The sequence below is a fragment of the Pipra filicauda genome, unplaced genomic scaffold (genome assembly GCF_003945595.2).
Source record: "Pipra filicauda isolate LSUMZ 115617 unplaced genomic scaffold, ASM394559v2 scaffold397_size650280_pilon, whole genome shotgun sequence".
Taxonomy (NCBI): Eukaryota; Metazoa; Chordata; class Aves; order Passeriformes; family Pipridae; genus Pipra; species Pipra filicauda.
The window spans coordinates 314,150-331,577 of NW_024104528.1; the positions used below are offsets into that span (position 1 = coordinate 314,150).

The 17,428-nt window shown below is 39.9% G+C and overlaps 1 protein-coding gene across 1 annotated transcript; it reads right to left on the reverse strand.

Annotated features, from left to right (window-relative positions):
- Nucleotides 1-1,182: 1,182 nt before the first annotated feature.
- Nucleotides 1,183-16,027, reverse strand: PLEKHS1 (pleckstrin homology domain containing S1). Its single transcript, XM_027740034.2, has 13 exons — nucleotides 15,997-16,027; nucleotides 14,749-14,840; nucleotides 14,537-14,643; nucleotides 13,065-13,199; nucleotides 11,678-11,753; nucleotides 10,883-10,990; nucleotides 10,103-10,198; nucleotides 6,496-6,609; nucleotides 5,399-5,514; nucleotides 3,912-4,121; nucleotides 3,574-3,675; nucleotides 2,042-2,177; nucleotides 1,183-1,251 (listed from the first exon to the last, which is right to left on the reverse strand). Exons 1-13 carry the CDS (start codon nucleotides 16,025-16,027, stop codon nucleotides 1,183-1,185), a joined length of 1,392 nt encoding a protein of 463 aa, XP_027595835.1.
- Nucleotides 16,028-17,428: the final 1,401 nt, after the last annotated feature.

Below are 17,428 nucleotides of genomic sequence, written 5' to 3' on the forward strand. Positions count from 1 at the left end.
ATATGTGTGTAAATAGAGCCCACACAAACATGGATATGCCAATGTGTACGTGTTCATACAGAGCACAGGTATGTGTCATACATACAGGCCATGTCACACCATGGCTCTGTAAGCAACAGAGGTCACTGTAAGACAGGACAAAACTCCCTTTTAGCATCCACCAAAGACACCCCTGCTTATCTGGTTTCTTTTGATGTGATATTACCTGAAAATTGTTCTTGTTCCTGTGGTAGCAATGGAAGGAGGACATAGCCACAAAAAAAAATATTTACATGAAATATCTTTGTTTGGGAAACAAATGAGTACTTTGCTCTGGAAATCTGCGGTGCCACTGGCATCCCTGTGGCAGTACTAGGCAGCACCAAAACAATTTCAGTGAACTCGTTTGCATTGGGCTGAGAGCACATGCCTTTGGATACATGACTTCTCTCTCTGGTTTTCCCAGCTGTCTTTACCAGCAATACTTTCAAAGAGCAGGGCAGCCCTTCTCTCTCCCAAATCCGTTAATTCATTTTTCACTTAGGGCTTATTTTGGGTGCCAATTTGGAACCTAAAGGTGCTCCAGGCACATTCCTTTTCTCTAACCAGCTCTGTTTCCTGTCATCCCTTGAATGTATTCGTGTGATTGTAACATAAGAGTGGCATAACACGAAAGGAGGCCCCACTGAATCACTACACAACACCAGCCTTCCCTCCAAAACTACAGCTCTCAGCTTCCTTGTGCCTTTCTGTGGCTAAAGGGAATCTAGGAAAAACATGGCTTTCTCCCAAATGCCTGGTGTTTCCACACCCCTAACTGACTAGGAGTTCAGTATAAGTCAATGTAACTCAGTGTAAAGAGATGAGGCCAGGCATGAACCAGTACTTTCTGCTGAAATGCAAAGTACACACAGCGCAAAGGTCATGTAAATTATTTGACCCTCTCTTTTTTTTTTCATGTAAACAGATGCAGAAACACATGCCAACATGAAATAGAAGCCAAATACATGCCATTCATGCCAAAAAATAAGTTATTAGGACATAAAATGAAATCGACATTCTCTGTTCTTTTTACTTCAGCAACAAAAGATGCCTGGAAGCTCAAGAAGGTAAAGGTTATCTCCATACACTGTGTAACACATTCTTCTCCCTGATCTTTTGCCTGAGCTTTGGTACTTACTTAATCACTGAGGTCTTTTTTTTTCAGGAACATGAGCAGCCTTTAGCATGGAAGATATCTGACTGTGGAATCCTACATACAGTAAGTTTCACCTTAAAAAAGAGAAAAGAAAGGGACATTTTTGTAGCTTGTTTTATCTGATCAACATTTGTGCATCTGTGTATCTGACTTGTATTTTAACTAGTTAAATAGAAATTTCCTACTAAGAGAGATGAGTACTTTTTTCCTTGCTGAGACTGGCTTTTTTTTCTTTAGATGGAAACAGCCTCTGATGACCTCAACCTTCTCCGCAAAATTCAAATATGAATGTGTTCAGGTATGGGTCATGAACCTTTATACTGAAATAGGAGTCCACCTGTCAGAAACACATGTAGTAGATCACAGTGGAGTTAAGGAACCTCTTAGAAATCTCCCACTTTCTTCAAAAAACATGGTATCACACAGGGAGATGCATAGCACTTGATAAGCAATAGGAGGTAGGAGTCTAAGGCTCTGCCCTCAATACCCAAAACCACTATAAGCAACTATACATCGACCAGAGGCAATTGTTTATTTCCCAAAGTTTGCAATTCCTAGGCCTTGGCCAAAACATACTGGGTAACTAATTTATGGTTGCCCAGTAGAATCTCTTTGAGTTGCTCAAGCTCTTCTAGATCAAGTCCTCCAACACCACTGTGCTGACTTGCATTCCCCATATAGCCCAGGGATAAGAGTTGCCACATCAGAATGATGCCGAGGAGCTGTTTGGTGCTGAAGTTATTCATGCCAAACTTAAACCAGAGTAAACTGGTTTGAATAGAGCCTCTTGAAATGCAAAAAGGAAATTGCTTTCTCATTTGCCATGATACCTCTGACTATTACCTTCAGGTTAGTCAAGCTTACCTCCTTTCTTGTGGACCTGCTGATGAAGAAGTAAGCCTCTTCCACACCCTGGGGTTGCAGATCATTCACAGCCACTACATGATCTCCGTGGTTAAACAAACATCCCAGTCTGTGAGGACCAGTCCAGTGTGAAATGCTGTGGTATGTGGAGGGTAGCAAGAAAGGAAACAGTCAGGATATCCAGTCACTGCTCACAGATGGTAATGGCTGAACAGGATTGCATTTATGGTACTGCCCTCTGGAAATAACATACAGGTGGAATGACTTTGCAACTTTTTGATCTGGTTCTAGCTGAAACTAAGCTGCTTCATCCATCCAAAGGGCATCCTCCTAAAAGAGCACATGACACTGACACTGCAGCATGTTACAAGTGAGACTGGTGCTAGCAAGCTCACCAAAGTTGGGGATTCCAGTCTAAAAGCAGTGGCCCAGATTTGCTGTAGATGTTTTAGCCTGATGTTGGACTGATATGATTTCTGAAGTCATCCCAAGAGAATAAAATTAAAACTATTATCATCTGTTTTATCTATGTTATAACTGCCAGGATCAGGGATCCATTGCTGTCCAGATGGGACCCTTATGGAAATTCCAGGATCTTTTGCCTGCTGGTCTCTGACAGACTATCCTTGATGACAAGCTATTTAGGATTAGTTGACCTGACAGTCAGACATGGTGCTCTATTCCCTTCCAGAACAAGCTCGCAGTTCTTTAAACATGAATTTCCGCTGAGAAGGCTGTGTAGATTTAGATGTAAGTTCAGTTATTGAGGTTATTTTCAGACCCTTTTGCAATAGTATTTTTTCTTCTTGCTGACAGTGACTGAAACGAAGTGACTTGCTATGCAGTGCACTTGATTGGTGTGAATATGAGAGCAGTAGCAAAAGAAGCATTCTCAGTCCTGTGTGACAGTGAAAGATGAACAAGAAGGACAGGAATATGCATTGAGCATTTTTTCTGCTCCATCCTCTTTATCCTAGTCACTGATATAGAAGGTCTAGGGAGAACACTAAATTTCAGTGAGACTACTAAGAGGATGCATATGCTATAGCCCATAACATCCCTGCCTAGCACCAAACCACTGCTGCGATTAATTCAGAGATAATTCTCTGCTCACATCCAACTCGAGTCAGCTTGAGGCTGTCTTTACCCTACCTCAGCTATATCCCCTCACTTTATCTCTGAGACACAGCATCATTGTGGTTCAGAGGTAAAAGTAACTAGCAGTAATTAAGTGATTTCACACCAACATTAGAAGAATAGCTTTTGTGGTGGGACTTTATCGCTAAATATTACACAGTATGATAAGGGATCTTGATTCCATAGAGCCCTCTCCAACAGCAGTTGAAATAGAAACTCAAGAACATGAAGAGTTAGAAAGAGCAGAAAGGAATCACTCAAGTACCATCATGCACTAACCTTGCTCTGTTCTGCAGTTCCATAACTGTACATGGATGTCTATACTTGTACACTTCTGTACCTGACTGTCACTTATTCAGATCTGACAGGCACTGTCACAAGACATTCAGACTTACCATATTCGTCCTGCTGCTTCAGTAAATTTTAGGTAACTGTTAATATCAGCCAGGGGTAGAAAAATATCCAACTTCTGCAGCTGGGTCTCATCTGTAACTTGACTGTGAGAGAAAACACCAGAGACCATAGAATTATAGAATATCTCAAGGGGGACCCATAAGGATTATTGAGCTCAACTCTCTACTCCTTGCAGACTACATAAAATTAAATGATATGACTAAAAGCATCATCCAGATGCCTCTTGAATGCTGACAGGCTTCACACACTCTACTGGCACCTCAGCTGAAACCCATGGACACGTCTGTCTTCTCTGCAACAAAATGAAGAAGACACTTACCTGAGCAGTATAGACAACTGAACCACTGAAAGTGGTAATGAATTTTGCCTTCTCTGGAGGGTTGGCTGCGGGCTGGTGCTGCTTTCTGGGAATCCTATGTCTCTGTTTGCTTCCAAGTCTCTTGGACATGCACTGCTGTCCTGGCATTTGGGAGGAGATGGGAGCCTATCACGTCTGCACGTGAGCTGGCATCTCTCATCCAGCAACCTACTGAAGAGAAATGATGATAAAAAATTAAGTGGTTTGACCATTCCAGGGACTCTTATGGTGTTTGAAGCTGGATCAAACAGTCATCAGTAAAGCAAAGAATAACAAGTTCTTGTAGAATATCCAGTGGACAGAATTAAAGCTAAGTAAAATAAACGGTCCTTCTAAAAACAGACCATAAATCTCAAAATAAACCTTGCCAATATATAAAAACCATTTATTATGCCTGAAAACATCCCAGCTAACAGCATGCCTTGACAAAGAAACTGAGTATAGATTGTCGGCCTTGGCTGTAGTGGGTTCTGCAGGGATGTAAAGCTGTCCCCTGGGAGATACAATAACTCAGACATGCTTGAACTCATTTTAGCTTTTTTTGATGAGCCTTATAATGCCTGGAGCTGACTTCACACCATGCCCCAAACAAGACTGGGGATAGTACCAAAAGCTGTTCTTGGTATGTTTTAACTCGGATGACATAATTTTATAGTAATGCCCTCTGGGGGCTCCCAAAGACACAGACAAGCTTGAATAAATCTGTTGGAATAAACTAGTTAGTGGGTTTGCATTTCCAGTTTCCTCCCATGATATGGCATAAGATCTGACTGTCTTTAGATGGTAGGCCATAGCCAAGAGATACTGACCAGTTCTCTGGCTCAGGACGTGTGGCCTTACTGTGTAGGCACACTTCTCTTTAGTATTCATTGCTGTATTGTGGAGGTTGTAAAGTTTCCTTGTGGCACTAATACTGTGACACAAAGTTTAGGTCTTTTTTTGTGATGTGCCAAACACTGTAGCTTCAAAATACACAGCATCAAATCCCTTCTTTCAGTGGCAAATGTGAGGAAGGAGATGACTGAACTCACATAACTTCTTAATGGAAAAGTAAGGAGCTAATGCCCCATCTCTACTTTTCTCTTTTAACCACTGCCTGCTTGGAGAGTACCTGTCCGAAAGGTTGTTGGAAGTTGGCTGCAGTGTCTCAGTAAAGTGGTGGACTGTTGGGTCATGAAAACCTAGAAAAAGTATGAATCAACAAAAAGTACTGCATCCTATAGTGAGAGCCTGTCTAAATGCATGAGTTTGCAATGTGAGCTTAAATTTCTTTTTGATGAGTACTCCAGTACTCCTCTGAGTTCTGAATTATCTGAACCAAGACCAAACAAGGACTCATTCAAACAAGATGCAGCATCTAGACCTTGTTATCTTAATACCACAGATGTCAGCTCTATCTGTCCTAAAATGTCACCTAATTTGCAAACCTTAATGAAGTTGTTACTTACAGTGATTTCATTGACATATAAATGTTCTCCTTTACTGGGTTGTTTTGCACTGGTTTCTCTTGCACAGAGACATCAGTTCCAGCTGTAAGGTCAGGCTTTGATACTTCAGCAGCGCACTGTCAGAAACACATAACAACATGAGATGTTAATATTATTGCTCTGCCTACAGAAAAAAAAAAATCTTAATTTCCTTAGTTTGTTTAGTGCTTGTGCTGTTTAAACACATCGGCTAATATAGATTGGCTTTCCCCAAATAAGTCAAAGGTATTTGAAAGTTACAAGTTAATGGTGGTATTATTAACAGTCAGACTAGGATGTAACCAGCTATATTCTAAAGTACTACGCCCCCCCCCAAAAAAAGTTACATTTCAATGTAAACAGACTGAAAAAAGAGACTTGTACTTTGTGTGTGCTTAACTTAGAGCACTTAGATTACATAACAAAATCATATTAGTAATGTTATTCAGTCAGATGTACAGTCTTGGGAGAGACTCTGGGACTTCTGCAGAAAACTGACCACTTAGCGTCTCTTGACCACTAAGTACATGGGAAACTTAGAGGAACTAGCCTCCCAAATTAGCTGTCAAAATTTGTTTAAAGTTACCAGAATGATTTTTTCTGCTCCCTTGTTTCACAGTGAAATGTAGATACTAAAACGTACCACAGCGTTTTAAATGTACTGCTTCATTTTATGAAGCTTACTGATGCTTCAACAGAATTATATTTTAAAATATATAAAACTAATGCACTGTTATATTCTCTAAATGAAGTTTTCACTTTTGGAAAAAAAAAAAAAACACCCACCCTGTTATACAATAGTCAAAAGCCATTTACAATGAAACAGTCAATTTGGGGACTTTCAACAAAATCAGCAATGTTTTTGTCAAAATGCCACTTTCTACCAGAAAGATCCTTTGAATGAGTCTAGTGTATTTTTTCTTGTATAAATGAAAGCTCTATTACCTACTGCTTTATCTATGTATTCCTTTTGCAAGGTACAAGGGCTTCCTCATACCAGTTCCTCTTTGGCTCATTAAATGTCTCCTGTGTCCTTGGAGCTGTTAACAAACCAGCAGAACTCACAACTGATAAACTACCTGTGCTAAAATATTGCTGGGAGTTTGGTAATAATCTTCTTCATCCTTTTGGATGTTTTCATCTGTATCTGATGGCAGCAGATTTTCCTCACTTCTTCCCAGAATTTTATCCTGCTAAAAGAATGGTTTTGTGTTTAAAGGGATCAGTTATACAGATTAACATGTATTTTTCCATTTACATGGAGAAGTAATAGAATCAGCACATATTCACAGAAAACACAGGAAGACATGTTTCTTCTTGAAGTAAGATATGCTCAGAGAAAGCCTGTTTTAGAAACAAGGTTTCTATATTTGTGCTCCTTCCTGTATTTTTGAAATTCAATGCACACAGACAAAACTGGTCACTTGTATTAATACTTCTCAGAGATGGATTTGTGGTAACCAGGCAGTTGCAACTGATTGCATGATCACAGCCTGTTATTTTGTTTAAAAATGAAGTGGGTTAAACACTTCATGTATGAATCTGGATGAATTTATGGTCACTTGTATGGAAAAGATTTTTTATTTGCAATTCAGTCCTTACACTAGGAAAAAAATCTGTAGGAAATCTAGGAGTTGATTGAGGTATATTTGTCCTTTGTAAGCAGCTTTTAACTGCTATCAAGAATGAATTTGGGATTTCCCTGACTAATGAGAAATCTATTATCTCATACTGCTCTATGAACAAGAAGATGCCCAAAAGACTGGAGATCTGACACTGAACACTTTGTATCCTGAGTGATATTCTGTCTTCATAAATACCAGAAACATTAAGTTTGAGGCAATTTGGTAAGTCAAGGAGAAGTTAGTCCCTTCATCAAGTTTACCTTTCTAAGTCACAAAGATAAATTATTTATTTTTATGTCTCCTTGTTGACTTCAACTATAGTGAAGAGTATGGTAATTAGTATTTAGCTGCCTCCCAATGCAATTCTCTATGCCATGTTTGTGATGCAACTGTTTTTTATCTCTACACTTACATCTGTGGTTTCCATGGTGATCGTTTTAATAATTGCTAAATATGCCATGAATATATTACTGTTTTCAAGGAAAAGTAAATTAAACTAATTACTTTCTTACATATAAAGAGAAGAAACTGGCATTGAATATAAATTAAGGATGATTAATGTATTTTTTCCCGTGTTGGTATGAATGACATTAAAAGCAACTCACGCAGCAGGAGTCAGAACAAACCTCCAAATGGTCCTTCAAGAAGTGCAGAACAAAACCACAGCAGAAACAAGACTGGCTCTGTGGTCATGATCTGAAGTCATGAATGAGTTTCCTAGTGTCTTTTTAGGGGCTTTGGATCAATCAAGCAAGTAAACATTTGGGGAGAAGGAGAAGAGAAAATGATTTTATTAAGTCTTGAGATTCTCCAATTCCTAAGAAATCTCAAAGAGCAGACAGCACTCATCAGCTTTCCAAACTGAGCTTTCAGTCACTGACAGTGGCTATCTTTTGCCAACTGCATAGTGTTTCTCCTTGGCACCATCACAGATTACAGGGATAATGGGAAGAAGAAGGATACACTGCAGCAGTCCTGTGCTTCCCTAAAGCAGTTCATCAACATCTCCGTTCCTCCAGGTCTCTTACCAGCAGGGCAGTGCAGTCAGCCTCAGTGTACAGTTTTTCTCAGCTGAACAGCTAGACAAGTCCTTTAAGTGTCTGTTGAACCATAATATGGATTTACATTAGAGAGAAAGTACACTGTAGAGAAAATTGGCTGTAGCACAGGGTGGAAATGATACCTGGAGAACAACTGAGTAATTGTTACCTATAAGCTCCTTAGGGAAAGTTATGTATTGCCCTTAGACAGAGGAACCTCTCTTTCAGAAAATCAGATATGTGTAACAGATCCCAACAGGGGTGCCTAGGTACAGGGTGGTGTAAGTCAGGGCTCTTTATTTTGATGTATTTTAGATATTGAAAGGTGTGTATCAAAACAGCTGAAGCTGAATTGCTGAGTCAGATGTGGTTTGGTAGCTTCAAAGTGTGGGTTGAAAAGGAGCCAGGTCCCCAGACCTCTCCAGGGTCCCTGCCAGCAGGACTAGACTCACTGACATGGAGAGGCACATTTGCATGAGTAACGACTACTGAACAAAGTGTCCTCGAGATCTGGGCCTGGATGAGGGAACCACCGATAAACAGCAAAATACATCAGATACAAATACAGATGTTTGGAATGGGAAGTCATACTTCTAAAAGGAAGTAAATACAAGGGATTAATCAGGAAGTCAGTTGTCTTGATGTCACTGAGCAGAGAATAGGTCTGGAGATGTTAGCAGATGCTAAACTTATGAGGCAAGTGGAATATTTTTATCGAATGAACAAATATTTTTGTTTCTTGTTCTCTGTACAACAAGGTTATTTATTTTCACACATGCCAAAACAGAAATATGAGCTTCCTGCTATTCCCTCTGCTTAGGCCAGAAAGGTAAAATCCAAATTCCTTTTTTGAACCGTCATGGTCAATCTGTCTTAGTCAGAACAGCTGCAAATAATATATGCCATCTCAGGCATCGTAAGTATGAGAAGAATTAATGAATAAGACAGAAAAGGCATGCATAAGAAAGAGACACAAAGAGCCCCTTGGTATGCACCTGGAGAAGAACTAGTTAAAATCAGACCAAGGATTAACTCAATGCATTTCAGAGCTCAGAATCACAACTGAATTACTGCAGCTTTATAAAGTACTGTGCATCAGCTGAGCTATGCTGACTGCCATGGCATGGCAATGTAGTTTCAGCTATTTTCACTTCTTTGCACTAAATTTAGCTGTATTATCTCATACATATTGCTGTCAGCCTATATACAAGGGTGGTGATTTCAGTGTGATTTACCACCCTGTTAGCTGTGATAGCAGAACGGAGTCTTTGCCCTGTATCTTAGCTACTCCAGATCATAGTCTAGTGCATAAACTGTCAATAAAAGATGGGTTTAAACTGCAAACTGGTGTGATAAGTCTTCGTTGTGCCTTCTGTCCTCTTGGCTCTGCTGCAAAGGCAGTAATCCACGGCAGAGGAAAACTGCTGCAGGCGCTTGTTCAGGGAACACAGGTCAAAACATTTAGCCAATAATACATGATAACATTCATATTTTATCTTTCCAAACATTCCTGCCAAATATGGAAGTGAAATTACTTGAAGTCATATTTATGCTGAGGAAGGTCAGTTCTGAGGTGTGCCTCAATTTAGCAAGCCCTTGTTTTGTAGTTCAGTTACATTGACTCAATTGCTTCTGGCAAAGGCTGAAGAAATAAACCATTTAGGAGCAACTGTGGTGCAACTGAGAAATGTGGTGGTAGAGTCAAATCCTCAGTCAGTGCAACTTTTGAGTTTTCTTCAAGTTTGTAAGAGCTGCCAAAAGTTGCAGTTGCTGCACAGAAACTCTGAGGATCTGCCTCCAAAACCAAACAGGGTATTTCAAGCAAGTTCTTAGAAGATTATTTTCAGTGCTAAACAAGAAAACAGACTAAATATCTAGGCAATTTCATAATGAAAACCAACTCAATGTGCTGGGAAAGCAGGTGGATAATCTATAGTCACAGATACCCAGGTGAGATAAAAGCCAGTAATCACTTCTGCAGACTGAACAAGACAAGAGCTGTTTGATTTTTTTCTGCTCACCAGGCTGGGAAACACTCCTCTTGGTGAGTCACACTGAGCCTGATGAGGGCCAGGATCTGAATAAGGCCTGTTCTTGTCCTCTGAGCAACCGTTCTCCTGAATACCAAAGAAAAAAGTTGATTCCTCATAAAGACACAGTGGAGGTGCTTCACCCGCATTCATCTTCCTCTAGCTGGTCCATTTACACACAGCTTTGTGACTACAGAAACCCAACAATTCCTTGGCTGCTACATCACCCTGTTACCAGGGGATGGGGACTGCAATTGCTTGAGAACAGCAGCAGCACTTTCCTTCCTTTCTATTTTAATACTGAGGGAAAAATCTGTAAGGCACAGAGGAACTGGACCTGAACTCCCCTCTAAGCCTGGAATGAGAGAGACAAAGAAAAGCACAATTACAAAACAGAAGGAATGTGGCTAGAAGTTGCCAAGACAATCATCACATGCCTTTGCCATGACAAGGTGTGTCAAAGTAAATCTTCAGAGGCTTACTTCACGCCCCGTAATCTTTGCCAGTCAGTTTAGACAACCAATGAATATAATTTCTCATTGCCTTTACTTACATGCAGATATTACTCAAAAGAATTTCCTTCGTGGGGACCCTCTGATGTTATCACCCAGGTCTTACTCAGGAACCCCCACCAGAAAGCAGAACAGACCACCCAGGTATGCATTGCAGAAGATCTGAAGAACTTTTGATGTAAAAAAGCAACCATAAAAATGAAATTTCACAGTCATCCCTAGGCACAGACTTATTATTAAGGATGGCTAATCTGTTTACCTTCTGGCAGCTTTGCCTTTCTGTGAAACTGGTCATATCTATGGAATTTAAGAATAGTGGCAAAGAGGAGGGCCGGCTTCTGACTCCCGGATTTGGAAGATCTTGGTTCTAGAAATAAGGTAACAGCAGTCTAAGAAAACAGGCACCTGATAGGTGTGGTCTACAACATACCAACACATCCTACTAGTACACATTTTACTTCTAAGGGCTTAGAGAAATTGTCTACATTGCATTTTTAAGAGAGACATAAATTTGCCCTGCCGGTACTTTGAGCTGACTGGAAGCTGCAGGGATGTTAGTAACTTTGTGCCAAGTCTGAACTGGTAGGCCTGGCTGGCTGAAAAGGTGCAAAAACTTGGGCCTGAGACTGAACTAACAAGGCTTCCAGCTGGTTCATAACATTGGCAGACTAGATATGGTTTGGTTTGTAAAACAACACGTAAATATAACAAAAATACACAGGGTGAGGATAACACACAAGTTTTCACTCTAATGCATTAAAGGTGCAGTTCATTGAAGCGTAATATCAATCATCTCCTAATTTCCATATGGCTTACTCTTCAAAGAGATTCCTTCAATGTAAAATCAATCCCAGCACAGACAGACTGTGCAATATCTGCTTAATGCACAAGGCCAGGGTACAGGATTTATACGGAAAATGAATGAATGAAAATTCTGAATAATCAAGGCCAGAGCCAAGTTTCAGGGCAAAAATCAGGTAAATTCCTTTGCAGTTTTCTAATGGAAATAGAAACATCCTTTTTTTCCCTAAAATCAAGTACAGTAAAATGTCACCTGAGGGCAGCATCCACCTTGTTTGTCCTCCCTGCAGACTGAAGATATCAGAGTCACCCAGTCCTCTGTTTCCTGCCTGTAGGTTGGAACATAAGAAATGAAAACTTATTGACAGGTAACACACAAGGAAAATCCATTTGTCTACACACTTCTTCCTAAGGGGCTAAAAATAACTGCACCTTTTTTTTAAGAGACTGCTCGGGTGGTCATAGCCAGATGGCAAAGTTTGACCTCAGAGAGGTTCAGCCCAAGGTTGGGAACTAAAAGTTTTGCAGGGGGGCTGTGTGTCTGTGTGCAAGAGACATGGCGATGTGGGATGGTGCTTGCTGCTTTCTTTACTGTGTGTGAGGCTGCTCCGCTGAGTCCTGCCACAAAGAGAGTTAACAAGGCTTGGGAATGCGTTTGGATGAGGAGGATGAGAAACATGCCATGGAAGGACCCTTGAAGCCCTGTTTCATGCTTGCAGTGTATTTAGTTGGATTAATTCTGGAATGCTTCCCACTGAGCAAGGGGTGTGAGAGCAGAGCCTCGGGGGAAGGTGTTGGGTGGCACACTCAAGTAACACTCAGGTATGTGTTTTTCTTCTGTGCTTATCAGAATTTCACACATCAGCTGCTCTTCTACATAAAGGCAAAAAAACCCCCTGATACACTCGTGACTGGGAACCTGAAGAGGAGAAGCTGAGAACCAGCAGCATAGGAGCAGTGTGACAAACATCCTCCCTCGCCTAACTGAGCTTTGGCTCATCACCTTGACAGAAGCAGTTTCTGCCCCTGCTGAGGACTGAACTGCAGCCTGGGAAAGCAGAGACCATGCCACCCTGCTGCAGCAAAGGCCCTAGTCAGTACTTCTGGGAGGTGTTTTCCCTTGGGAGAACTTTTGCCTTCAATCTGTTTCCCTTGATTAATAGCCTACTCTTCAGGCAATATTATTTCCTGCAATTTATCCATAAGGAGCAGAAGCTTTTCTAAGTCCCAGGATATGCTAGGTGAGAAGACAAAGGTCTCTGTGCTCTTTCTTGATCTTTAACTGGTACAGTTTGAAATGGTGCTGCCACACTGATGTACCACCACTGCTATCCCCACTCCCAACCCTGTGTTCCCACTACTTTCAGGTATTGGATGTAACAGTGTGGCTGCAGGGAAGGTTTAGCTCACCTGTCTGAACCAGTAAAAAATTAAGTCAGCCACAGGGGGAGGGGGGAAATTACATAGAAAAGAGCTGTTTTCTGTTGGATCAAACAGCTGAATCATTTCATCCCATGTAGCTAAGACACATGAAGGGAAGGGAGCGACTGTGAAGGAGCAGGACCTTGCCTTGGGGCAGCAGCTTAGTGTTCCATTGTCTTAACTGTAATGTCATACTGCATTTGCACATCTATGCCTACCTGCTGTCCCCAATGAGGTAGTAACATCTGTTTCCAGTACTGATGGACATCACCTGCTCAGGAAGGCATTTAAACATCTTCCTCACCGTTTCCATAATTTCAAAATTTCTTATGCCAACTTCAATACTTAAGATTCTGTTAAGATAAGCATATGAAACATCCTATATAGCTATACATACATATGTACAAATACACACACACGTATATGTGTGTACGTGCATATTTTACTCTGAGCACAGCATAGTATGATGAGATCTGCATGGGAAAAGATAAACATTTTTCCACAGAAAAAAAGCTCAAGAAAATAAGCACAAATATTCAAAATTGATGGCCTTTCAGTGAAGAAAACTTCCAAGCAAAAAAGAATTAAATCAACTTTTGCAAAGATTTGGATTTTGGATCCTCATTTCTGGAAAAGCAGGCTGTTAGTCTAACACAGAACCTTGAAAATAAATGATAGTAAGAAAAATTTCTTGAAGAAGTTTTTTAACCACTATAAAACAATAAATTTGATTTGAAATTAATTGTATATTAATAGTGTTTTAATGGAGGGGAAAAGGAACAGAAGTACTTTTAATGGATACTTGAAGCATTACTTCCATTAACTTCCAAGAAGTTAATAAAAACAATAACAACAATAATGATGGTAATAATGTAACCACATACCACTGAGCAAGCTGCAATATTTTTGAAAGCTTCACAAAGTAAATCCACTTAACGGAAGAAGCACAACAGCAATGTTGTTCAGGGACCTCCATGCCGAACAATTCCAGGAGCCTAGAGTATTAAGCTCCAGGTCTGACAGGTAAAATCTTTGCATTTTCTGATTCACTTCCAAGTATCTCACACCATCTGTGACATGGTAAAGGGTGCTGGTACAAAGCCAGTGACACCCAGTCTTGCTGCAGCGGGCACTATGCTGAGAGGAATGAAATGACCAACCCAAACGAGCCAAGCAGAGCAATTTCTTGATGGAGTAAGAGGCAGTGGGGCACCAGCACCAGCCCAAAGGGCCACATGAAAGTCAGGAGACCTCTGCACAGCCTGCAAAGCACCTTTGTGAAGCTGTAAGTAGGGAAAGGTTGTGTGACACAGGTAAGAGGAGCATAGCCAGTCCTTATTCACATGTGAATGAATGCATAGCACTGTCCTCACAGGAGATAAAATATCTTCTGCTACAGGAATACAGCCTTTAGGGTCATGGAGCCAAGATGTTTGGTTTGCAGATACGACATCACCATGATCACTCACATAAATGTATTAAATTTTAATAAAGCAATTGAGGATTTTTACTTCTACCTACTGTAAGCTGCACCCAAAGCCTACAAAAGCCTGCAGGACTCTTTTCTTGACTTCCGTGAGATTTGAATCAAGAACCTAAGTCAAGAAAAAGTGTCTGTACAACCAGTGGCCATTGAATAGTGTTGATACATGACTTAAAATAAAAAAGGTGATGCATTTGAGTCACATACTGATCAACAGCTATGGAGCCTTTTACATGTTGGCCTTTTAGATACTTCAGGATGTAATTCCCCTTGCTGGATTTGGACAGGATGAAAAGACGCCTTTTCCAGGAATTCTGCCAAAGAGAAAGCAATTTGTTTGTCGTTAAAATTCAGGATAGCAGATATAACGGCTGCTTGTTGAAGGATTGCTGAAATATGACTAATCTGTGTGGGTATACCTGTGAGCTGAAAAGTTGAAGAGGTGGTGATTTGATGAGGAATCCATGCTTGCAGACTCCACCTTCAGGGCAAAATGTATTTTGAATTCTCCCTAATCAAAAAGAAATGAACAGCACCATTACTTAATTTGTTGCCAATTAATCTCTTACGAAGACCTGCTTGAACTGGAAATTGTTGCTGAAGGCTGGGTTTCTGTGCTCAGATGGCCATAAACCATATTACAATTAGAGAAGAGAAATACAAATCAAGGCTATAAAACACAGGGCCAGGCCCTGTTTCCCTGATATTAATTTTATGGCTGACAACCAGCCCAAACTGTAAGCAAATGATAGTGAAAATGTAGAAGGCTCAGAAGATATCATAAGCCTCTGTCTTCTTTAAATGGTTTTATTTAAATTTGGAGTCTGGTCTTATTTAACTTTATAATTAGTGATCTGAAAGACAGTAAAGGTACCCCTAATGCAATTCATAGATGGCATTCTGTTGTGATGTCACAACAGGAAAAAGTTATACAAGTAAAGTTTGAGCTAAAACCTTGTGGGGAAAATACTTAAATGTATTTGTTCATGATCCTTCATACTTTGTGACCAGTTATGGTTTAAGATTCACATTTTTTAATCACTGGCGGATTTCTGATCCAAATTCACTTTAACACAACAAAAGGAGTGACAATCTCATTCAATTTTTTAAGGATGTAAAAAGCACATAAACCATGTGTGGTATATTAAGATTTTTTAAGAAACCAGTGACTGAAAGGAACACAGGTAACCTCAGTTTGGATCTTCTAGTAAAGAACAGCAGGCAATATGCATAACTTCTGGGAAATTTAACATGAAAAACTTTGTGGTCTTAAATGGAGGCAAGGCTTCATCACCAGTGCCTTGGAGATACTGACTGTACCTTCCAGTTCTTAGTTAATTTTTAAGGATTTTAAAATTTTTAACAAATATCAGTTCAATGTCTTTTTCAGGGACAAGAAAAATCCTGCTATGAAGGGAAACACTGCATGTAAGACAGTTCCTTTAAGGAAGGAAGTAGAGGGACACAATGATCACAAAGTGTACGTCCAGATGAGATCTCAAAATTTCCTAGTATGCTATTTCCCCCTGTTTTTCATCTACTGTTTGCCACAAAATCCTTGACAGCTGGACGGCAAAGAGAATGGTATAGATTGACAAGAACGGATTGAAACCAAATTCAGCCTTACTACTGACAAATCTTAGTAAAAAAAAAATAAAAATTGGTACCTGCAGAATTTCTTTTATTTGTAGAAGCCATCCTGATGATTTCTTCCACCAAGATATTAAAGAGAACAAAAATATTGAAGCTAATTCCTTTCACTTTGCTTGCTGCTGAGCAGCATTTCACTGCACACACGGTTGCTGCTGAGAAAATAGCAAATACCTTACAAGTGTTAATTTTCATATTGATGATTTAACTATATAAAATAACCATAGGAAAATATCTAATAAACTATATATATAATTATAATAGTTATTACACATAATATTTTGTTGTAGATTAAATTATATGTTATATGCTATGCTATATTTATTATAATGTAATAATAAAATAAAAAATAATAAATATTATACAGTTATATAAGTCAAAGGTATCATTTGCCGAGAAATGGTGAGAGCTGGCATCTGAACTTCATTTTGCCCTTTCTTTTGCGCTAGACACAACACCTGTAACCTAGGAATACTGCATCCACATATGGTTCTGACACTGCTTTGCCAGTGTGAAGAGTCCCATGTAAAACTGGCATAGCTTGGCCTAGAGAGTTTGAAGTCCATGCAGAAAATACAATAATAATACTACGGAAATTGTAATAACTTGCAAGTCTGTAATATTCTTAATACAATGTCTTTTCAAAAGTTTCTCTTTTTCTTACCCTAAAATTCTTTGCAAAATCAAATCTTGGCTGGAAGCTGTCTATAGCTACAAGGAGGTTACACAGACCCATGTGTGCCATTGAAGCTGCAGAGTTTCTCCTGGGAAAATGGGATGGATTGCAAGTGCTGTTCTCTAGTTCTTGCTGAGCTCCCTGGCTGGACTGAGAGATTTAAGGGCTTTCCTTTGCTTCTGTTTCTTCAGTGATTTACCCCATGGTGCCAAAAGTAAACATGGATCGGTGCTCAGAAATGAGCACTGTCAGGATCAGTGCTCAGAAATGGGGTGGGTTACACACAAAATTTTACCTCTGACACATTAACTAAAGCTATAGACTTCCACACCTTCTGTTCCTGGCTGTAAATGAGAATGACCCTCTGAAAACTTAGGCCCACTGGAGGTCTCTGCAGAACATTTCTGCCTGTACATTTGGAGGTTTTTTTAGGGAAACCTTAGCAATTTTTGCCTTTTTGGGAGAAAGATTTATTGTACAAACGCCGTGATCGACTGTTATAAAAATTTACTTCTAGGTTTTTCAACTAATGCCTACAAAAAAAAAAAGGACTAAAAAGCAATTTCCAAAACTAAAAATGACTACACACAAAGTAAATTTGCTAGTGCCAATAGTAGAGGCACATGCCCAGGGTTGCAATGAAAGGCAATGTATTATTCTGTTCAGTGTAACTGACAGAGTCACCTCGACTGACAAACTATGCAATCATTACAAAACAATGTTCCAAAAACCTATGACAGGATAAAAGTCTCCTCTGGATGTCAGTAAAAGTC